Raw genomic sequence first — 24,114 nt, forward strand, 5'->3', positions numbered from 1 at the left:
AATGTGATCTTTCTGCTTCAAATGCAATCAATAACTTAATTCTAATTTATTTATTTAGTGTGCCAGTAACAAAATTACTGAGGGATTGTGTCAAAAATGTCACCAAAATTAATGCTCACAAAATTAAAGATATTGTTGCACAAATGTACTTCTATGAGACCTGTATTTTTATGTTATAACGTGATGCAATTAAGCAATATCGCAAGAAGAAGGGAGCTGTTTTCACTAATTTGAGCATGACTGCAAACATGATATTGCTTTTAAACAAACATTCAATATACTTTTTTTAACTCTCAACATTATATATGCATTTCTTAATTTATCTAATTTACATCTAATTTATCTGGGTCCCAACCCTCAAAGTCTTGGTCTTGTCTTGGTCTCAACCCCTAAAAGTCTTGGTCTTGTCTTGGTCTCAACCCTTCAAAGTATTGGTCTTGTCTTGGTCTCAACCCCTAAAAATCTTGGTCTTGTCTTGGTCTCAACCCCTCAAAGAATTGGTCTTGTCTTGATCTCAAACCCTAAATGTCTTGGTCTTGTCTTGGTCTCAACCCCTCAAAGTATTGGTCTTGTCTTGATCTCAACCCCTAAAAGTCTTGGTCTTGTCTTGGTCTCAACCCCTAAAAATCTTGGTCTTGTCTTGGTCTCAACCCCTCAAAGAATTGGTCTTGTCTTGATCTCAAACCCTAAATGTCTTGGTCTTGTCTTGGTCTCAACCCCTCAAAGTATTGGTCTTGTCTTGATCTCAACCCCTAAAAGTCTTGGTCTTGTCTTGGTCTCAACCCCTAAAAATCTTGGTCTTGTCTTGGTCTCAACCCCTCAAAGTATTGGTCTTGTCTTGGTCTCAACCCCTAAAAGTCTTGGTCTTGTCTTGGTCTCAACCCCTCAAAGTATTGGTCTTGTCTTGGTCTCAACCCCTAAAAATCTTGGTCTTGTCTTGGTCTCAACCCCTCAAAGTATTGGTCTTGTCTTGGTCTCAACCCCTCAAAGTATTGGTCTTGTCTTGGTCTCAACCCCTAAAAATCTTGGTCTTGTCTTGGTCTCAACCCCTCAAAGTATTGGTCTTGTCTTGGTCTCAACCCCTAAAAGTCTTGGTCTTGTCTTGGTCTCAACCCCTCAAAGTATTGGTCTTGTCTTGGTCTCAACCCCTCAAAGTATTGGTCTTGTCTTGGTCTCAACCCCTAAAAATCTTGGTCTTGTCTTGGTCTCAACCCCTCAAAGTATTGGTCTTGTCTTGGTCTCAACCCCTAAAAATCTTGGTCTTGTCTTGGTCTCAACCCCTCAAAGTCTTGGTCTCTTTTCTTGGTCTCAACACACATTCGTGTCTCAGATTAGGTGGTCTTGCCTTGAACACTACCCAGAATGTTAGTCCCTAAAAATTCTTTTTTTAAGGTTTGCTTTTGATTACTCAGGAAAGTTTTCTTAATGGAAATAAAATGTTAGTTTTTGGTGTGTAAAGCTTTATTCTAATGTTACTTTAACGTCCCCCCTAACATTATTGTTATTTTAACGTTCCCAGAATGTTCCCCTAACCTATTTTCTCCGATATCATTGTCCCGATGTATGTCAGTAGTCATTACTAGTCAGTACTAGACTATGAGCGGTATGGGAGATGGATATATGGACATCTATATTCAGTATTACACAAACCATTTCTTGTTTTTATCTAGGCCTATTGTTTAATAAAAAATAACCCGAGCACACCAAACATCATATGGAAGATAAATTAAGATTAAATTAGTCCATAATTAAAGGGATAGTTTACCCAAAAATCTAAGTCAGACCGAAAAAGCCTTTTGTAAGTTTCGTATTCATCTTTCTTCTGGCGGTAGCTAGATATTTTACACAAACCCATCAATTGGCTTCAGAAGGCCTTTATTAAAACCCCCAGTGCCATGTGGATTATTTTTATAATGGATGGATGGATACACTTTTTTGAGCTTCAAATTTAATGGACCCTGTCACTGGAATTATAAAGATTGGAAGCGTCAGTATATTTATTAATATTCTGACTGTGTTTATCAGAAAGAAGAAAGTCATATCAGTCTCACTGGGATGAGATACACACTGCTGCTGTATGTTCATGGACACACCATAGGCTACTGTATGCTCTCACTATATGGCATGAGGGGTATCATGGGGTAATTTTCATTTTTGGGTGAACCATCCCTTTAAGATTTACTGTTAGCCTCTTTCACGATGTAAATGTCTTCAGAACCAAATAACAACTTCACAGTCTATGGATTTTAAAATATACGTTTATTCACAGACATTAAAAAATGAATAAACAATTGTTTGACTTAAAATAGTATATCAGTGGGCTACATTTATACCACTGAATTTAGTTTAGTGGACGTACTTGCTTTGGTCCGTAAACAAAACCCTTTTCAATTAACATCATGTTTTCTTCAAATAAGGTGTCAAATCTATCTGAAATTATATTTACTCTCACAGATATTAATTATGAGCAATTATTCAATAAAGAGATCGATAAACGAATGTTAGTCAGCCATTAAAACAAAATGATACTGCGGTTTTCTGTGGAAGACGAGAAAAATATTGTTATAATTGTTATAATATTTTAGTTATAAGTTGGATTAATCAAATCATTATAAAGCGTTTTTTTTATGTCGTTTCAACATAAATGGTGTAGGCCTATTAAACTAATATCAGATCCCTGTCATCACACAAAAAACATCTGTAAAGTTATTGTAAGGTTATTTAAAATGTCATGAATAGTAACATATTTGGGGTTGGCCATTTATAATTATTCGGTTGGACTTGTCCCCACGGCCCTGCCTAAATAACCCCAATAGGATAAACTTTTAATGCGGCCTTGTTTAAAAGTTAAAAAAAGTTCAAGAACAACAAGTTTTTAAGGCCTTCTTAAAATCAGATTGCCAAGCAGAGCCTGTTTTCTGCAAACTGAAAGAACGATCACATTATAACAGATTTAAAAGGGTTTCAACAGTCAATCACAACATTTTTAGGAGGGATGAGATGAAAGACAAGGGGGCTCTAGCAGCGCCTATGGCTGAAAGACTGCTCAGGGCTGTGGAAGCTGTCGAGTTGAAATATTTCTTGTGTCAACACAGCATTTAACTAAAAGCCTTTGGCTAGTGCTTGACATACCCACAAGAAATCAGTGATGTGTCAAGGCTGGATTCTACATATGTTCATTTGATGAATCAACAGAGCACGGATGTAGAAATAACTGCCTTTAATGCTAAGTGACACTGTGGTGCATTCATTCCCTTTCCCAGACAGATTAATAATATTTTAAGACCAAAGACCAGTTCACACCAAGAACGATAACAGTAAAGATGCAGTTCTAAAAGTCATTCTAAATATAAAAGAATACCACGAATAATAACCAAGAAACGATATCATTGGAATCCCTTTTGGAACTATTTTTTTTCTAGCTGATAAATGATTACAATATTGACAGCCAATCAGAATCAATCCTGCTTTAACGAGCTTGAGTATTTAAAGCGAAAGATGACAAAACCGCAACACATGCTTAGAATAAACAGAATGATGTTGTCCTCTGGTGTGGACACCAATACAGTTATTGTTATCGTTCCTGGTGTGAACAGGCCTTAAAGGGGTAGTTCACCCAAACATTTTAATTATCCCATAATTTACTCACCCTCAAGCCATTCTATGCGGGACTTTATTCTTTCAGGCGAACACAATTGGAGTTATATTAAAAAATGTCCTGGCTAATCCAAGCTTTATAATGGCGGTGAATGGGAGCCCAAATAAGTGCATCCATCCATTATAAAAGTACTCCTGGAGTGAAAAATATCCATATTTAAACCTTTATAAAGTAAAATATCTAGCTTTCCTTTCGTATTCAACTTACACAGAAAGTGTAACGCCTCTCGCAGTTCAAAATGCTTACGCTACGTACAACGTCATCATCGTTCCAGTTGCGCTTTTTCCATAAATTGAATATGGAAGGCGGTTGTCTTGAGGGTAAGTAAATCATGGTAATGCTAATATTTGGGTAAACTATCCTTTAATACTCTAACATCAAAAGAATAGCAGTAGATTTGTAGAAGAATACAGTGATATTTAACAGACTCTGAAGCACCAAAGAGTTTTGCTTAGGAAGATAAGAGATACACATGATTGGAAAAACAGCAAGGGTCCAAACATATACATACAAACAGTGATGCCATTTAAATTATGACATACATATAGTGTAAGTACAAATACGTCTAAGGCAAAGAAAGCTACATTTACAGCAGCTCTGACGAACACTCGTAAATAAGCAGCAGAGAATGGCAAAGAATATGTGCAAATGTTTATATCTGGAAAGCTTGTTAAAAAGGAAACCCTATTAGTAGTGTGTGAATGTATAAACACTCTGAGATCTACTGTACATTGTGTAGGGTTTAAAATCTACATCGGCGAAGGAGCCATTGTGCACTCTAATTCTTTTACATATTATTTAAAATCCATTTTTCACTCAAATTATGATCATCAAATTAAGATCCTTTGATAGGAAGGAACGAAAAACTTTGGTCCAAAGCAAATAAATACAGGGTAGGTGACTTCTAATGGGTATCGTGGTGTTTCCTTTAAAACTCAATCACAGCAGCTGACTACCACTAGAGTTTGGCACATGAGCTAGTTCAGTTGAGACAGTCTCTCAGGCCTCGGCTCCAACTAGGGGAGTGGAGGTAAACAGGTGGGCGGCTCTAGTGTGGATGATAGGTAGACCTAACTGGTGGAGTCTCCCATTCACTCCTGTCCATAATGAAGACATTCACAGTGATTGGCTGGATTAGTGCCAACCATTGCCTCTTAGATTTCCGTCACCGTTCCGACCTCGTCGCTGTCTTCTGTGAGCGTGTCACCTGAAACACAAACACAGTATACTCAAACAAACAAATGCCGGCAAATGCATTCGCAACTGATGCTGCAACAGGGCTAAACATTGTGGGCATGATTATACTGATTTGAATGCATGGTCTGAAGCGCATGGCGCAGGTGAACTTACGGCGTGTTCGAATCCACTATTTTAATGCCGGAAAAACGGTCTGATCACAGTTCAGTCTGTGTGTGTTCTGTCACGAGCCGCTTGTGTTGTTTGTGCGACTAAATCTGCCATCAAACCTTCTCTGTAATGAACTGTAATATAAATCCAAGCATGGATCGCTCGACTATTTGCAATTGTGTTGAATAACTGCACTTACAGTGTGAAAATCTGCGATGACAATACTAACTCCTTTTTGCTGTTATTGTAATAAAAAAACATTAAAGTAATGTGGAATTTCACTGTTTTAAATGTTTTTATTTTTCCATTTATTAATGAGGTAAAAGAAACCATGTGTATTGCGTGTGGGTGGACATTCTCTTGATTTGTGCTTATACCTGAAAGTGCAAAAAAATGAATGCATTTCTCAAATGACAACAATCGTGATTTTAATTTTGAGTAAAATAATCAGGTATTCAATGCAGCATTATGGAAATTTGACTACATTTTCATTGAAGAAAACTAGACTAAAATGCTCAAACATTTAGTCAACTAAAACTTGGACAAGCTTTACAACTAAACAAAAGCAGGACAAGGTTAACTAAATATGATAAAAAAAACTAATTTGAAACAGGACTAAGACTGTAGCCACATCCATGCAAAGCCAGAGCTTTCCCTATCCAATCTTGTTTTACCTCATCTTCAGAAATCTCAGCGTACACAAGAAACCACTGATACTGAAAACAATGTAGTATGAAAGCCAGCCAACTATGTGGCACTGTAATTCTGCCATAGAAATACACTAAAAACGAGACTTGAAGCCTGCGCAACATGTGGGGTGATGACATCACCATATCTCAAAATACGGATTGGCTGTACACACGAAAACACAAGGGTGTCGTGGTGTCGTTTTCAGATTTATCCACTTTTGGACCTGGTTTCAAAAAATAGTGGTTTCAGGCTCCCAAAACGTTGAATCTGTGATGACTAAACGGCGAAATGATACAAAAATGTTATGTATAGCGCTAAACACGTCTGTGTAGACAGGCCTGAGACTAAATTAAAAATAGGTGACGAAATGTACACTAGTGTGCTGCTGCAGAGTTGTACACACGTTGTGTGCCCACCTATAGGTGCGCATTACTAACTAGTCCTTTTAAATAACAAAAAAATACTGTGCTATTGACTTTAGATCATGCAGGTTTTTGTTGGTGAAGCATGCCTCAAAATAGCAATGCGCCTCAACACCCCACGTTTTCAGTCCAGGTGAACAGATGGGCGTGAGTGCATTTGCTATTTAAATAATGAGGCACTGGACGTAAAAATGATAACTGCATCAAGCTGAAACTAGCAAAAAAAAACTTGCGTCTGGCATTGCATTGCGCTGGCTGTATGATAGATAGGGTACATAATATCAAATCTCGATTTCCCACATTCAAAATGTGTCCAACTGCAATTGAAATGTAATTTAAAAATTCACAACTAAAAAATTTTTCTAACCGATGCTCTTCAAATGTTCTGAAAACTTCTAAAAAATGTATACTTTAATTCACCAAAGACAGTAAAAAATGAATATATTTGAAAAAATCTATATTTGAAATAAATGCTGTTCTTCAGAACTTTCTAGTCGTTTAAGACTTCTGAAAAAATTATCACAGTTTTCACAAAAATATCAATATGAAATATTGATAATAAAAATAAATGTTTCTTGTGCAGAAAATCAGCATATTAGAATGATTTCTAAAGTATCATGCAACACTGAAGACTGAATACTTTGTCATCAAATAAATAAATTACATTTTAAGTTATTTTAATTTAATTATATTTCACAATATTTGTACTCTATTGATCAAATAAATGCAGCCTTGGTGAGCATTAAGAGACTAATCTCATAATAAGGCTTTTAAGAGAATAAATCAAGTTTTTAGAGTAAAGATAATATAAAAAACAAATTAAAGATTGAAGCAGTAGTAGTTTGAGGGGAAAAAAAATATTACATTGTAGTATTATGAGTTGCAAAGGTAAAGTTAATAAAGGATGTTCTTTAAACATGAGCTTACTTGCAGCCTGGGCCTGTTTGTCTCTGGGGTCGTCTGTAGGGCTCAGATCATCAGGAGGCCAGCGGAGTTCCCCGCTCTCAACCTCCCCGCTCTCAGTGGGTTCGACCACGATGGACGGCAAGCGTTTGGAAAGCTTGGGAAACCGTTCATGGGAGTCTGGGAAGATCTATAACATGGGGACATAAGCGGCAACATTAAATGACAGTGTGTTAATATGTATCTAAAAGTCCTCAGAATGACAGATTTCATGAAACAGCACAAATTGACCTTTAGAGTAACACCTTTAAGTTTGAGCATCAGTAACTCAGTGGTTGATTGTGCAATCTTCAAAATTTGGATGTAACTTCCTTGGACACGTACAACACAATCACAGATTATGTGAGTTAGTGTCAAACGCTGTCTGGGGTGAGCTGTGGCACTAGCTGAGGATAGATGTAACAATGAGAGCTAATTTGCTGAAATAGGATTCACACAATCTAAATTTCTACTTATTGAAAAACTAAGAATAATCAGTTTTGAATAAAGTGAACAATTTAAAGTGATGGAAACTTGATACATTTATGAAAATCAAAACATTTCTGGAAAAAAAAGAGCACAGAAACAATTGCCGTGTGTTTGTTTGTGTGTGTAAAGTGTTCCTGTCTATATATGTTGCCATTCACCTATTTTATGTACATTTTGGGATATCAATGCTTGTATGCTTAAGTCTCCAATAGATTTGTGCAGAATATATATATATATATATATATTTTTAAGAAAATCTTTGTCTCAATAGTCTACTAATGTTTAATCCAGAAGGAAAGATCATTCGGTTCTAGCGCAAGAGCAGATTCGTGAGTGCACAGGGCACAGTTTGAGCGCGCACATACAATATCTGTGTGAGAGGAGAGGCAGTTCAAGAGAGCACTGGATATTGAGAGCGCATCTAGTTTTGTGCGAGCGTATAGATTATATGGATGTGCTCGTGCTTGTGTTACATTAATGCTCTCCATTACATTACATTACATTAATGCTGACATTTGTCATAACTTTGCAATAAGGTGACTGGATGTCCCCGTTTTTCGAGGACAGTCTAGGTTTTTTGAGTGCTGTCCCAGACTAGAGATGTCCCCGGAAATGTTCCCGTTTAACAGCTCGTTCAAAACAATCTCCTAAATTCCTTGTTTGAAGGTCTGTAGCTACTGACCCTGCAGAAAGTTGGTGACTTATGTGCATTCTGCGCCTCAGCATGCACTGACCCCGCTCTGTGATTTTACGTGGTCTACGATTTTGTGACTGAGTTGCTGTTGTTCCCAATTGCTTCCACTTTGTTATAATATCACATTCTTCTAGAAGCGCATTTGTAGGCCCTGATGTTGGACGAGAAGGCCTGGCTCCATGGTCTCCGCTCTAATTCATCCCAAAGGTGTTCTGTCGGGTTGAGGTCAGGACTCAATTAAGGCCAGTCAAGTTCCTCCACACCAAACTTGCTCACCTGTAGTCTGTAGCTATTGACTCGCAGAAAGTTGGTGACTTCTGGGCACTGTGCGCCTCAGCATGCGCTGTCCCCGCTCTGTGATTTTATGTGACCTAAAGTTGCTATTTTTCCCATTGCTTCCATTTTGTTATAATACCACCAACAGTTGAATTTTTAAAGACCCCGTTCTTCGCAATTCCATCTTTCAAACTTTAGTTAGTGTGTAATGTTGCTGTTAGAGCATAAATAATACCTGTAAAATTATAAAGCTCAAAGTTCAATGCCAAGCGAGATATTTTATTTAACAGAAGTTCCCTTTCAAAGCCTACAGCAAACGGCCGGTTTGGACTACAGCAGGAAGTGCAGGGATGTAATGACGTCACTAGAACCGTTTGTTGACTAACCCTCCGCCCACAAGAACACGCAAAAAAGGGGGCGTGGTCTTGTTGCTCTCTCACGTGGAGAAGAGCGCGCGTTCAGTGCTTGCATCTCTCTGTTATGGTAAGAGGCGGAAAGTGCGCTAAGCTGCTGTCCAATCACAACACGGGAAGCGCTGGCCCAATCAGAACTCGTTACGTGTTTCTGAAGGAGGGACTTCATAGAACAAGGAAATCATCAGGCCGTTTTTAGGACAGAGGAAACAGCGGTGTACAGATACGTAAATTGTGTGAAAAATACTGTGTTTTTTACACGTGAAACATGAACTCATGTTATATTGCACACTGTAAACATAATCAAAGCTTAGAAAACACGTGAAGAACGGGACCTTTAATAGTGAGGAAATTTCACGAGTGGACTTATTGCACAGGTGGCAACCTATCACGGTACCACACTTGAATTCACTGGGCTCCTAAGAGTTACCCATTCTTTCACAAATGTTTATAGAAGCAAATGTTGGTCTACATGCCTAGGTGCTTGATTTTATACACCAATGACCATGGAAGTGATTGGAACACCTGAATTCAATGATTTGGAGGGTTATCCCAATACCTTTAGCAATATAGTGTACATTGTAAAAAAGCCTGACCAACATATACACAAATCCGCCGCGAACTTTATGGGCGCCGCCATCTTGCCTGCCGCCATTACTGCGTGCCTGCGAAGTGCGTGACGGTGTGACACTTGCCGGTGTCCTCTAATGACATTTCAATGAAAGCGGATCCTGCACATTAAATAAAATGTCTGGTGAAAGGGAACATTGGGTAGATGATGTCAGGCATTGGCCAATACTTACAGAAAGGTAATTTATTGACAACAGGATGTATTAATGTATAAATGCGTCTGCCAAATGTAATGTAATTAAGACAGCAATAAAACTGAACAATGTCATTGTGAGCTGTGTTGCTAATATTAGGGCCCTGCTTTCCGTGATCATGGAATTGTTTTACACAAACACGTTTTGAGAACATGTAATAACGAACAGTTATGAGGACTTATGCTGCACTTAGAGCAGCGCGCGGCAGTAATGCACAACGCGCTGTAAATGATAACAGAAAATAAATAAAACATACGTGCCTGTTACAAAGGGACTTTAAGTCACAATTACACAAATGTAACTTCGTAGTTTTCTCTATTGTTACTGACATATTATGGTACGAGTCCACTGCCTGAAAACCTCACGACACTGATTCATACGCAGCGGCTGATCTGTGATGTAGGATGCAGTATCTGGCCAATCCATCCCGAACTCATGCCCTGTAGTTTAGGTTCTGACGCTCATCGCATGCCAGATGATTAATAAAATAATCTTATGCCTGTAGGAACATGTATTCTATTGCTACAACTGGTCGTGGCTATTTATTGCAGCTTGTGAACATATGCAAGAGCACATCGGTAGGTCACGCTAGTTTACGTGCTAATTTAATAAGGCCATATTTTTTGTAACTGATCATTTCATATATGTCTAACGTTAATTGTGACTAGGTCCGTTTGTAATGGACACGTATGCTTTAATTATTCTCTGTCTTTAAGTGGTTTTCTTTACGTTCATCACAGCGCGCCGTGCATTACTGCCGCGCGCTGCTATTTATTTATATATTAATCAATTAATTGTATTATTATTGAAAGTATCAAGATTTACAAACAAATATCGCTGCATAAAATCAACTTCTTCGAATTCGAAATAGGATACAGAAAAGATATAGCCTGAGGGAGCAGCTCTAATATCCTGAATACAAACAGGGGGGAAAATAATAATAGAATGCATTCGTAACAAAAATAAAAATAATTTATAAGGGAAAAAAAGGTAGGCTATTATAACATGACATGAGGGGAGAATCAGTCATTGTTAAGCTATTAACCTCATTTGAGAAGTGTTTTCGTGTACGCACTGCTCTAAGTCCTTAGCAGCGAGGCACGCAGTAATGGCGGCGATGCTTTACTTCCGTGTTTCGCCGGATTTGTGTATAGCAGCCTGCTGGTTAGGAGCAATCATGTAGTGATTATTTTCACCAACAGATGACGCTGTGAGCTACGCTGACTCTACTTGTTTGTGCGATGCTACCTACATTACATGGACGAGAGCAGTGCGACAATATATCAAATGTCAAAAGAAACATGGTTATCGTTTTCAAGGTAACATACTAACTATTCATGTTAATTTAAAGTAGGCCTGCTGTTTATATGTGCTTTAAAACAGGACCTCAACAGGGTGCGGGACTGTTTTGCAAAATTTTAAATGTCCCCAAAAGTTCCGCAGTCACAAGTAATTTCCAGACATCTTAACTATATATATATATATATATATATATATATATATATATATATATATATATATATATATATATATATAAAAAAATTACACTTGCACCAAATACATTTGCAGTGCATGCCCATAATAAGCAATCAGAGAGGAAAATTAAATCAGTTTTTGCATAATATGTGTAAATATATGTTTGCAAAAGCTTCTCCCCAGTAGTTTCATCAAAAAATCCTTAATGGATTTCTATTAATCAGGTGTTTGGCATTCACCTCATGCCTTACATGAATTATATTGCCATAGCCATAGTTCATGAGAGCAGGATGTGACTCATGTTTTGTATATGCATTGAAGTGCGAACAAGAGCATCTTGAGCGTGCATCCTTGTGTTTGCAACATGTCGGGTCTAAAATAATATCAAGTCTAAAATCATCTGTATCAACTGTGGAAAAGGGTGTGTATTGGCATGTTGGTTTACACAGCACAGAAAGAGCTTACATGACAGGGTGAATGACAGATTCAGACTGGGTTCATTCAGCTAGCATATAATGGCTCTGCTCATCCTGTGGTAAGGAACAGGGTAATGATGATCGCTTCCTGAAAAGATTGTGACCTTTTGAGTCTCTCGAGTGTCTGAGAAGAATCTGAATTCACCCAGCATCAGGCTGTATGAATGAGCATGCATCCCATTGGCTTTTCGGAGCAATGTGAGCAAAATAAAAGGGACTCCAATCAGGCTGAAATGATGGAGTATGAAATAGATCCACGGAGACCCATCACAGTCATCTATCTGGTAACCAGAAAAACAATCAGAATGTGTGTCTGTGTGACCATGACTTAAATTATACAGTGCATCCGTAAAGTTTTCACAGCGCTTCACTTTTTATGTTACAGCCTTATTCCAAAATAAATTAAATTCATAATTTTTCCTCAAAATTCTACAAACAATACCCCATAAATGACAATCAGTGTTGGGGATAGTTACTTTGAAAAGTAAAGCATATGTATCTCACTCTTTCATTGGCTGTCGGTCATCGCCGATGTAATTTTCAGTCAGAACGCTGTTCACACAGCAGGAGTTTCAATCGCCGACAGCTCCAGATATTTAGCATGCCAAATATCTCACCAGCGTCAGCGACTCATCGGCGATTCTCTTTAATTGCGTCTTTGATTATTCACACTGCGTGATTGTCACTCGCGTGCACGAGCACCGATTTGCCTATGATCTCGGGCTTTTGTCGGCGATTTCACAAAACCTGTCGGCGACTCAAAATCGGGGCAAAAATCGGGCAGTGTGAACTAGGCTTAACTCAAACTCAGTCACTGTAATCCAGTAGTGGTGGCTTTGGGAATGGCCTCACAGGGCAGCGAAGAATTCTGGGAATTGTAGTCTTTCATCCCCATGAGACAAAAATACATTTTCGGTCTTTTCTCAGTCTAGAAATCACCAAATTCAAAAATAATTTCAAATTTCTACTACATTAATGACCCAGTTTAAATAGAGTCATCTTTCCAGCGCTGAAGTACCCCTTTAACTAAACTCATAAATCTTATGATATTGAGCCAACTAAAACTAGACAACTAAAAACAATTCAGCTGGCTAAAATATGACTTAAACTAAATAAAGTTATTTTAGTCAAAAGATTATGACTAAAACTAAATTTAGTTAAAATTAACACTGATGCTAAGCTGATGCTATCAAAGCATTGTGTTACCAATTAGGTTTATTGAACTTGTTAGTTAAAGATCACCAAGTTTCCACTACTAAAAATATAATTAAGTTGAGATCACATGATAATTTAGGTAGAATATATGAATTAGCATACTGAAATATTTTAAGTTAATTATTTCTCCGCCAGCGGTTAAAAAAAAGTTGTCAGCCACCGCCAGGGTTTTTGACCATTTTCAAAAAAAAATTATAGCCCATAGAATATTTAGTTTTATGAATATCTGAACATGCAATATATCAAAATAATGAGCAGACCCTCTTCTTTTAAACAAACAAAACCCCTTTTTATTCTAGCTTCATGCATTCCTTTTTTTTATCAACTCTTGAATATGGGTAAGTTTCATAAAAAAGCAACATTTTGAACGAAAGCTGTGAAAATCAAATTTTTGTGAAAGACTGTATCACAATCAGATTGAGAGCGATGATCAAACACAGATGATATAGATCGAGTCTATCAACACGTCTAATGCTTGCACATTCCTGTCCTGGGTCCACATTTCATTCAGTAACATTAGATAGTTTTGATTTAATTTATGTTTAATGTTGATGATAATGTTATTTTGCATCTGCTTACATACAATCGCTTGTTTTACTGTGTCTTCCTCATGAGTGTTTTGATCAGGAGATTCAGTACTCATTCAGAAGATGTGTAATAGCGCCCTCTAGCGTCTAACAGTGAAAACACAGAAACCTGGAAAATTCTGTGTTTGGCCGGGAAAGAGTTACGAGCATATCAAATGTACAATTGCTTTTCTTAAAAGAGGACTCCGGCGAATTTTTAAGTTTATCTTGATCGTTATATCTTTGTGAGTACAGTATATATATTAACAAAAAAACGAACCGGATTGGTGCTTGCAACACGGAGATTACAGTTAATGCCCAGGACTCTAGTGATGTCCGGTCATGAACAAATCGTTCTTTTGAACCGGTTCTTTTTAGTGAACTGGGCGAACCAGTTCAACAAATCGGACTGAATCGTTCTAAACGGTACGCGTCTCAAATCAGCGCTGATCGCACACGTTACTTTAGTTACTCACTCTGACATGAGTCCCTCCGAATATAAATAAACTAATGTCTTGAATTATATGTTGTAACTCCAACCGTTCACTGAACTGAGACATGTTTTGCTGAGAGATCTGATGACCTCAGAGCCGCTGATACTGAGCATGCGCGAGTAACTGAACGAGCAGCGGTCCTCTCCTCAGGATTAGCAGTACAGAATCGAAAACAGTTTCTCTCGGACACGTTCAACACTGAGAACCGTCGAGCCGATGAGCAGAGCCTCTTCATACACACGATACTCGAGTTTTTTCGTCTACCTCAGGACTTCAGCGCGAGATACAGCTAGCCGCCTAAAACAGGTGAATTTAAACAATGGCTAAGTGGCTAAACACATCTCGTTGTCGTGTGAGGGGCCTGTTCATGTTGGACAGACATTTTAATTGCATTTTGTGTCTGTTAAGAGACACAAAGACACCCTTTTACGTCTATGCCCCCAAAGCTGCCGTTTTAGCTGAGGGGGGGCTCTGGGCATTAACTGTAATAATCCGGTTCGTTTTTTTATTTTTATAGACTGTATTCACAAAGATATAACGATCAAGATAAATTTAAAAATTCACCGGAGTTGTCCTTTAACTTGAAAATTTTAATGCAACTGATTACCTCAAATTCTTGGAGTTTTGCCAACTTATTTGGGTTTCCAGTAGCTTGACGTGGTCACACTCAATTCTAGTCAGAATATGAGTCTGAAACTGCTCCATTGAGCTGTGATTATGGGGCGTGTTTCAACCAAACCAGGAAAGACCTCAGCTGGATAGACCTACAACCAATCAGAGCAACGGAGCAACGCATTACGCTATTTGTCCAATGTCAACAGAGCTCAACTGCAATGTGTTGCCAAGTTCACGTTTTTTTCCGTGGGTTGGTTTCTATGTCCGCAGGTTGAAGCGACTATTATGTGCTATATAGACCCATGAGTGCAAATTTTAGCAGGCAACCTTGCACATATTTAAACACATATTTTACCCCCCAAACACCATTTTTTTGTTAGACCTCTCTCATCTCTCGAACACTAAAACGCATTCTGTTTGAATGGCCCCTTAGAATCACTTTCAGGAGTTTTAAAGTATGGCTACATCCGAAATCGCATATTCATAAAACGTTAGATGGTTGCCATATGAATGTTGCCAGATGATCTAGTTCCGGCGGGAATCTGAAGTGAGCATCAAATACACACCTTACTATACCATGATGCCATTTTAGATAAGTTGTGAATGACAGTGAAGATTATTGACCCCATAAATCACTTGACGCTGACAACATGACAAGGTTGTCTGATTTATATTCCCACCGCACACATTCATACTATATGACGAGAATGCATGATTTTGGACACAGCATATGCATTCCTTCAGCTAAGAGGTCACAACGTGATGTATCATTCTTCTATTGGTCATGACTCTTCACATCACCAACTTTTGCATGAGCCTATACCTTTCATTTGCATATGTACGAATGGGAGTCAGTGTTGTGTGATCTGCATTTAATAAAATTATTGTTTTAGTTATTGTTCATGGTGTAAACAGGATTTACTGTATATGTTATTGTTGTCTACGCCAACATAATCTCTCACTGACACCCTTGAGAATCACAACGGAAGACTTTAATATTATATTTATGGTGATCATAAACTTAGGAATCCCCAGTTAAAGCTAAAAAAGCTAAAACACCACTAAGCAAAGGTAAGAACAACGAATCAGAGGTTTAAGAGCTGCATGAGAACACTAAAATACAAATAGCCTTGTTTGCAAAATTTATTGCATTTATTACTATGTGCACTTTGTGTAGCCTCTGCTGAACTTAAAACAGAGGGATACATATTACATTGTTGCTGAATATGTTAGCTAACAAATCCACAAAGAGTAACATGGATTGCAGAATTAAATTCCAATTAATTAAATTGCCATTGCTATATTGTTTTCTATATCTTAATGTTTCTTAGCAGAACATCTATGTAAGATAATACATTAATTTATTTAAAATAACTCAAATTATTTTTAAAAGTAACTTGTTACAATATTGAATTACTCCTAAAAAGGAGTATGAGTAAAACCAATTGCATTACTTGCTTTAGTTACATTATATGTTTTTTTTATAAAAACTATTTACAAAGGTATTTAGTCGAAAACGGCAGTAATTTACTGTGATTTGCTTATAACTCTGCATGCAACCTATCATTTGCACGCTGCTTGTGTGGATGCAGTCATCTTTTTGACTGTGAAAGATGAGGTAATTTGATTGGATATCAATTATTTGACCTTTTACGGCATATTGCCCGTTAGAAATACATGCTCGGTTTTAGTGTTATTTTAAAGTGCCATATAACTCAATGAATGGCAAAACTCAACATTTTGTTCGCGTACCCTCTCTGTAACCTCACAGTTTAGGAACCACTACTAGAACAACAACAACCATTATGTTTACACAGTGCACAACGCTGATTTTCCTCAACATGGGAAGGGAGAGGTATCAGTCAATAAATGAAAAAAAAAGTAACTTTGATTAGAAATTTGAAAAAGTAACTCAAATATTTTGTAAATTTAAAAGTAATGCGTTACTTGATTGCTTAAAAAAAGAAATCGGATACGTAATTTGCATTACTTGAAATCCGTCACCCCCAACCCCAAAATATTGCATGTCCATGCATTTCTTTTTTCTTTCCTTTTTTTGCAAATAACAATTTAATGTATAGTCATTATCACAAATTGCATAAAAAGTTTTTGTATTAGCCTTGTTCTTCTAGCTGGATTAAAATCATTTATGAATCTCAAGCAAGCAAGTATCTAGCCAGTTGGTCCAGAGCAGTGCAAGCCCACCTGAAAAGAGATGTTCTGTTCCTCAGATGCGCCGCTCACATTGTAGTCTCCCACCGCAGAGTCACAGCTGTTCATCACCTCTGTCATACTGCCCAGTGTGACAATTAAACCTACAACAAATCAGGAGGAAATACATTTAGAATCTCATAGTCACAGCGTCGCTCGGTCCACTCATTTGCCTGTGAATGAGGGAGAGACTGATTCAGATGAGCCACCTGCAATAACCACAGCTGGGTTATTTTCACATCTATGAAAAGATCCTGCCAAAACCATCCAGCCAATCCATGCGCACCTACCATGATTTTATGCAGATAAAGTCTGTACATAGTTTGTTATTCAAAGCAGCTCTTTGGAAGGGGATTACTTTCACACTCATCAGCTAAAATCGAGAGCAAGGATACATTCAGTGGGTGGTAATAATATCAAGACTGTTCTAAGATTCATTTTAAATCCAAGGCTCATCAAGAAGATAAACATTTAATTGTGCTGAGCATCCAATTTTGAGAAGTATTACTAAAGTTTAAAGAACCAATACATTTTAGATCAGGGTTCCTCAAACTCCGTCCTGGAGGGCCACTGTTCTGCAGAATTTAGCTCCTACCTGTGATTTTCTAACGAACTGATCCTTGATTAGCTTTCTCAGGTGTTAGTGTGTTTGTGGAACCTAGATTCTTGAGGTGAAAATCACATAACTTACCCTGTAAAAAGTCCATTGGCAGTTATACTTTATAAAAGGACTTTTGTTTAATGTATATACTATATACTGAAGTAGTCAGGTTGGTTCAGACATATTAAATTATATTTGACTTCAGTTAGTTCATGTTAATGAAGATGTAGAACCACTCAAAGTACCTTTTTACAGCTCATTTCCACTGAGCGGTATGATACAATACAGTACGGTACACAATTATCTAGATTTTGTTTCGATTGTAGGAAGTTGTGAATGCTGCCAAAATCTAGAACCGCACTGTACCACTTTTTTGGGACCCTTCTGTTGGGGTACCTATCACAGTAGTACCAGTGATGGCTGTTTCTAAAAAATAAAATAAAAAGTAATATAATAATAGTATATCATCACTGCTTTACTGCTTATATTAAATTCAGCATTTAAAGCCTGCCATATGGTAGTGCTGCTGAGTGATATATCGCTGAAAAATCAAGTCTGTATTTTTGGACTGAAAGACATCTGTATTTAATTTAAAATTTCACATCCTGCCCAACATTTTTGGATGAACTAACATTTTAAAGATTATTAATAGAGTTATGTTTGTTCATACTAATCGCTGCACAATTCAAGGTTACGTATGATGACAAATAATTAAAACATTAATTATTTACGTATGAACAATTTTACCAACATACACATTCTTATGTATTTCTGATTATATGAACATTTAAATTGTGGGATTCATTTTGACTATTGTATTCAATTGTCATATCAATGACATGTTTTCAGTTGCATTTATTAAATGCAGTTTACTCATCTCCTTATTAAGAAATAATAATATTTTGCTCTGTAACTTTTGCTACAAACTTGTTTTGAAGGATTACATGTTAATAAACAAGACTACACTTTAAAAATGTCTTTAATCGTTTAAGCATTTTGTAATATTTTGCGTGTTTGTCATGAGAAGAAAGGTGTTTTCTTTTATATACAGCGACTGATAATAGATCCATAAACTACACCAAAGCAATCTGATATCTAGAACTTCTTGTCAAAGCAAGCAATGAAGTCAAGTAAACTCAAAAAGTTAAGTTGTGATGTTGAGGAAAAATTAATATTTTATGTTGATTAAACTTGTGAAAAAATATGTTTTTAAGTTGACTTAACAAAAAAATCTAAATTGATCAGTACGTTGTCCCAATTTACTGCAAGTTATTTTAACAAATACTTATAAGTTGAGTTAACTTAATTACTAATGTTGGCTAAACTTAATTAAGTCAATGCAACAAGATGACTTGACCAAGTCGAGTTGTGTCAACAAATCATTTTTAACATTGTATCATGCAATATGCAAAAATAGCACATTATTTTTACTTAAAAGGGTGCGTTAGTAATATGCGCCTATATTTATTTGTACATATCAAAAATAAAAGGATTCCTCTCTGGAGAAGTGTTCAGTCTTTCTGCTTGCAAATTACGTCATGGTGCAAGCACAACTGGCTTTTAAAGGGAATGGGAGATGAGACTCTGATTGGTTTATTGAACATTACGCCCAAAACACCAGTGACTCATTAAAGCAGCACTAGGTAACTTTTCAACCTTCATAATATATTTTCAAAACTCTTGTGATGATACATCGACTTGATGGGGTCTGTATCGTTTCTAATCGTACTTTTAAACTTCGGGTTTCGGGTAGTAACCCGAGAACAAAAAGAACCACAAAATTCGACTGCTTTACGGCATATACGTCACTTCCACCAACACCCACACTTCCTTACATTCGGACGTGCGAGCCCAACTTTGTTCGTCAGATAATATAGTCATGTCCGAAGCAGCACAGACAAATAAGAAAGAAAAGGTTTTGTTGGAGGAAAGCAATAAGAGGAAACGAAAAAGTGACGGGATTAAAGGCAGGATGAGGATCAACATTGGACCAGTGTTTGCTCGTTGGCGTGAGCTGAAGGAGGCGTGCTCGACCGATGCTGTCATGCTTGTTATGGTGATTACCTACCACTCAAACTTTGAATTGAAGTATCATATAGATTCTGTAAAACGGTAACCAATAGACCACTATAATGACGCTGGCTTGTAAACGTGAGCATCGTGATTATTTGGCGTTTGAAAAAAAATAAAACCCATGAAATTATATTCATATGACATGCTGAAACATGCCACTGACTGTACCTCCGATGAAGACATTTCACACGCGCCGCCAGAAGAACACCTGCATGTGAACTCCTCCTCCAGTGTTCAGGGGAACTGTTAGTGCTGCACCAACCCGCGGGGACGCTTTTATTAACTTATTTGGCCCGCCCCGCACCACTGTATATACTTTTACAACCCGCCCCGCACCCGCGACCATTAAATAGACATACGGGGTCCGCAGGTTATGAGACGACCCACGCATTACTAGCTCAGGGCTATCAGGGTTGTCAACAAATGCACGCGCGATGGCATCCCCTGTTGTAGGATGACAGAGCTTACGACAGTAGTTGAGGACATTATTTTTTCCCAACTGTAGGGGGACCCCGAGAGCAAAAGTTGCCAGGTGCTGCTTTAAGAGACTAGGTGCAACCCTTTTGGACCTTGCCCCTGGTGTGTGGAAAGTGTTTTTTCCATTGATAAACTAAGTCCACCTGTGCCTTGAGCTTTAGACCATGTTCTTAGGTCGTTAAAATAGGGCCTTTTGTTTATTGAGCAATATTATGACAGTACTCTGCTCGTGAGATACAGCTCGTGACAGACTGGTCATATTTACACGAGTTGGCCTGAAAAATCTTTTTGCCATGTGATCTGTTGGTCTGATGCAATGTGGAGCAGCTGGTGGTCCTCAGCCCTGCACATAGAACATATGCACACCATCCTGTATGAATGACCAAGGCTGGGTGACTAACATGGACTCATGGAATCGTGCATTAGCAGCACGTTTAATAAAGAATGGGGTTTTATTTGATGCACACAGAAAGATAGGGTGTCACAATTGTACCTGTAGGGGTACAACAGCTTGTCGCTGGGGCAGTACCCTTAAAAGAACAACGTCGTACCATTTTTACCACAAAAACACCGTCCTTAAACAAACCTGCTTTTTAATCTGATGACACACATACTATCACCTCATCATTTACATGGATAAAACCAGTATCCAGGCTTAGCTGATCTGAGATAAGACTCTGCAGAGACCACAATGATAGTTCTTTTGCTTTGATGTAATGAGAAACAGCCAAGCACTAAAACCGCACAGGTGACAGATGAAATAAGGGAGTCCTTTACTAGAGATCAAATTTTTGTTTTATCTGAGAAACCAAAGATCTCAGCAGAGACTAGAGAGGATATTATACTGTCATTATCATTGTAGTTTACCCTTGATTCCATTTTGGAACTGGTGGCTCAACTGAATCAAAGGGAAAACCTGTGGAAAAAGTGAGGGTGAGCAGATGAAAGAAAGTAGAAGCAGTACTACAAAAGAAAAAGGATTAAAGGACACTGAAAATGAAACGATGAAGAAATAAACTGTTTGGACCAAAGAACGACACCTATATGCCTGATAAAAAAGACCCTCAAGCTACAATCTCACACGCTGCTATCAAAAATCTCAGCAGTTCAAAGAGTGACCATGAAAAAGAATCCAAAAAATAACTAAATCAACTTTTTAAATAAAAGCACCATTCAGATTAATTTACACCACACAGATGCTGGATGGCAGACAGATAAAGAAACGAAGCTGTTTATGTTCTCTGCCTTTAATGTTGGTTTAAAATGGACTGATTATTCATGCTCGCTATTATGTAGATGGTGACCAGCACAAACACAGCTCACTCCCCAGACCCTTGTTTGCATACAGGCTTTTTCAATGGTGAAAGTGAGCGGCAAAGACAAAAGGGACTTGAGTGAGGGATCAAAGAGCCGTGCGTGTGCTTGGTGCCATTTATAGTGAGACAAAGCACTGTAGAAGACTGGCTTTGTAGGCGGCCACACAAAGACTTCATATGATCATTAAAATATTTTCGGATGGGCAAACCCCGAAAAACAGTGCAGGTGTTACTGTGGCTCATCGCACTATCTGTTGTTTTCAAAAAAACTCATGAGTGTGCATGGAGGTTACAAACACTTTCTGACTTTTCTACCAATTAAAGGTGTGCGTCGCTCTGTGTTTCCGTGAAAAATAGAGATGGCATCTGAATAATTTAACATGACTGGGTGCAACGACAGACCTCACCCCCTTCCTGGTGAGATGGAAAATCTTACTCAAATCTAGGCAAATGACAGATACTGAACTGCAGTCAACTTGAATCAATAGCGAAACTCTCGTAACTAAACATTACCATCACAAAACACATGAATTAAACATGTAAAATGGCACACTTGCTTTAAAATAATTGACTGTTGAGCACAATACAACAGAAAAACCCAGAGCTGGATTGCAAAACAAGTCATATCAAGAAATAAAACACACCATTTAATGTAAAATTGGAAAAATAGGGCAATAAATTGTGTTAAAAAGCAATTGCTTTAAAATTCCCAGCAGAAATGATAAAAGATTAGCATAATATGTTATAAATATGCTTATCTGTCCATAAAAACTGCACAATGTTAGCTATAAGGTGAGCAATTTTTATCAAGCTTGTTCTTGCAAGTGAATATAAATAAATAACTATTAATGCGCAAGAAAAATAAAGAGTGGCTGCGACATTTATCTTTATTTATTTAGATAAAATGTCGCAATTAGCATTTTTATTTTTTATTCAGTGACAGAAAAACAAGCTTCCATACAATATAGCCTTTCAAATTGATAAAAATAATAACACTATTAAAGAGTTTTTGATTGTTTTATTTTTATTGACCATTTGTTACTGAAATTACCATTCCAAATTAACAGTTGTCAAAACTAGGCTATAGAATAAAGCTCAATCCCTCGCGTACGTTGCAAACAAAATAACGATCAAAGTATCGCTATTCGGACCTAAACATCAGATTGTAATTTCCGTTGTAGTTAGACCACTTTTTCCAACAAATAAAAAGACAAGCCTATAAAAAGTGTCATTTAAAAGATTAGCTATGATAGGCCACTGATTCCACCCAGCAAACATTTAGACATTTAATAGCCTGCCTACCCTCTGATACGTCCTGTCATTGTAAAAAAAAAAAAAAAAAAAAATCCAAAATGAAAGTTGAATGGACATATCTGAATGTATTTGTAGCAAATGTTCTGTTACATATTTTTACACATTTATACCATCCTACTATTTTTGGCCAGAGACACGATGCTTTCTCTTGTGTAAGGTGTAGGCTAATCAGTAATGGAAAAACCGTAAATGGAAAAAAGAATACCGTCATACCGTGTTACATATTTTTACTGATGCAGTCCTACTTCTACTATTTTTTGAGCAGGGACACGACGCGGACCAATGTTTGGTTGGCTGGGATAGCTACTTGCGTAACATATAGCCTAATCAATAACGTAACACCGTAAATGGAAGAATAGCGTATGGGTATCGAACGGTGTGAGTGAATAATGACAGAACCACTCTTTAAAAACATTTTTTTTTTCATCTGTTGACGAACCATGGAACATTTCCATAGCACAAAAGGTTATTTAGATTATTAAAATGTTCTTCACACAAATATTTTTTTTTTTAATTTTAAGAATTAGGCTATTCCCTGAAAGGTTATTTGTGGGACCAAAAAAATTTTTTTTTTTTTTTTTTTTTTTTTTTTAATGACATCGCTGGGAAAACACTTTTAGGAGTGTTGCTATTCCTTCAAAATCAGAGCAGTTGCTGGTAATAGCTACTATTGCCTAATACTAAAGCCTATATCTGATTGCAAAAAAGGTATAGCCTAATAATAATAAGACCCGTTTGACAAGTATTTTACATTAGAACACGGTCGCAAAACAGAATTGAAATAAGTTAAAAGCATCAAGAACTGAGTAGCCTAATCATAAGTTTTCTTTCTCGCATAAGCGCGAATATGCTTTCCTTAGGATAATTGTAGTAATAGACTTAAAAGCATCCATCGCAATGCATCTTTCTTAAAACAAGGAAATATCCGGAATCACGCAGTAATCCTGGACCACTTAATGCTGAAGAACGCTTTAAGTGTTCCTTATATAGTTTCTGAGTTCAACCTCAAGCGTACATTGTGCACGCGCCATTTGTGCGGCTGATGTGTAAAGTGCTTACCTGTAGCCTTCAGAAGTGTTGGCTCTCCGTGTAAAGCCAGTGACTGTTGCTCTTTCCAGTGGATATGTGTGCTAGACTCACTCAAGTCAGATTCTCCCAGACTGAAGCGCTGCTACTGTTACCTCAGAGCGCGCGACCGAGATAGCGACTGTAATTTCACGCGCACTCACCCAAGTCACAAGAGCACGACTGTGTGAGTGTGTGTTTCGCGTTTGTGTGTGTGGTTGCGAGAGAGAGAGAGACACCCCTGTCTCTTCACGGTGGTTTTGCGATGCAGATAGTTTGTGTACATTGCTATTAAACCTTTGCCATCATTCAGATGTTAGATATGGTCTTAATCTCAGTTAAAATATGTATGCAGGAATTATAATTTAATATAATAATGGTTTATAAAATATTGAATCTCTCCTCTACAAATCATGACAGTCCTTTTTATAAGTAAATTATTTCACATATAGCTGAAATT

The 24,114-nt window shown here is 37.5% G+C and overlaps 1 protein-coding gene across 1 annotated transcript; it reads right to left on the reverse strand.

Annotated features, from left to right (window-relative positions):
* Positions 1-2,240: 2,240 nt before the first annotated feature.
* si:dkeyp-72h1.1 (uncharacterized protein LOC799956 homolog) lies at positions 2,241-23,833 on the reverse strand. Its single transcript, XM_067417092.1, has 4 exons — positions 23,649-23,833; positions 16,803-16,912; positions 7,045-7,210; positions 2,241-4,865 (listed from the first exon to the last, which is right to left on the reverse strand). Exons 2-4 carry the CDS (start codon positions 16,887-16,889, stop codon positions 4,813-4,815), a joined length of 306 nt encoding a protein of 101 aa, XP_067273193.1. The 5' UTR covers positions 16,890-16,912; positions 23,649-23,833; the 3' UTR covers positions 2,241-4,812.
* Between the last annotated feature and the right edge of the window lie 281 nt (positions 23,834-24,114).

Source organism: Pseudorasbora parva, chromosome 15, assembly GCF_024679245.1.
Source record: "Pseudorasbora parva isolate DD20220531a chromosome 15, ASM2467924v1, whole genome shotgun sequence".
Classification (NCBI taxonomy): Eukaryota; Metazoa; Chordata; class Actinopteri; order Cypriniformes; family Gobionidae; genus Pseudorasbora; species Pseudorasbora parva.

What these genes read in the sequence shown, in the direction of transcription:
- si:dkeyp-72h1.1 (XM_067417092.1), bottom strand. Translation starts at nt 16,889, where the DNA reads ATGACAGAGGTGATGAACAGCTGTGACTCTGCGGTGGGAGACTACAAT. An exon ending in AACAGAACATCTCTTTTCAG is followed by an intron (nt 7,211 to 16,802) that starts GTGGGCTTGCAC and finishes CCCATGTTATAG; the next exon opens with ATCTTCCCAGACTCCCATGA. An exon ending in CAAACAGGCCCAGGCTGCAA is followed by an intron (nt 4,866 to 7,044) that starts GTAAGCTCATGT and finishes TTTGTGTTTCAG; the next exon opens with GTGACACGCTCACAGAAGAC.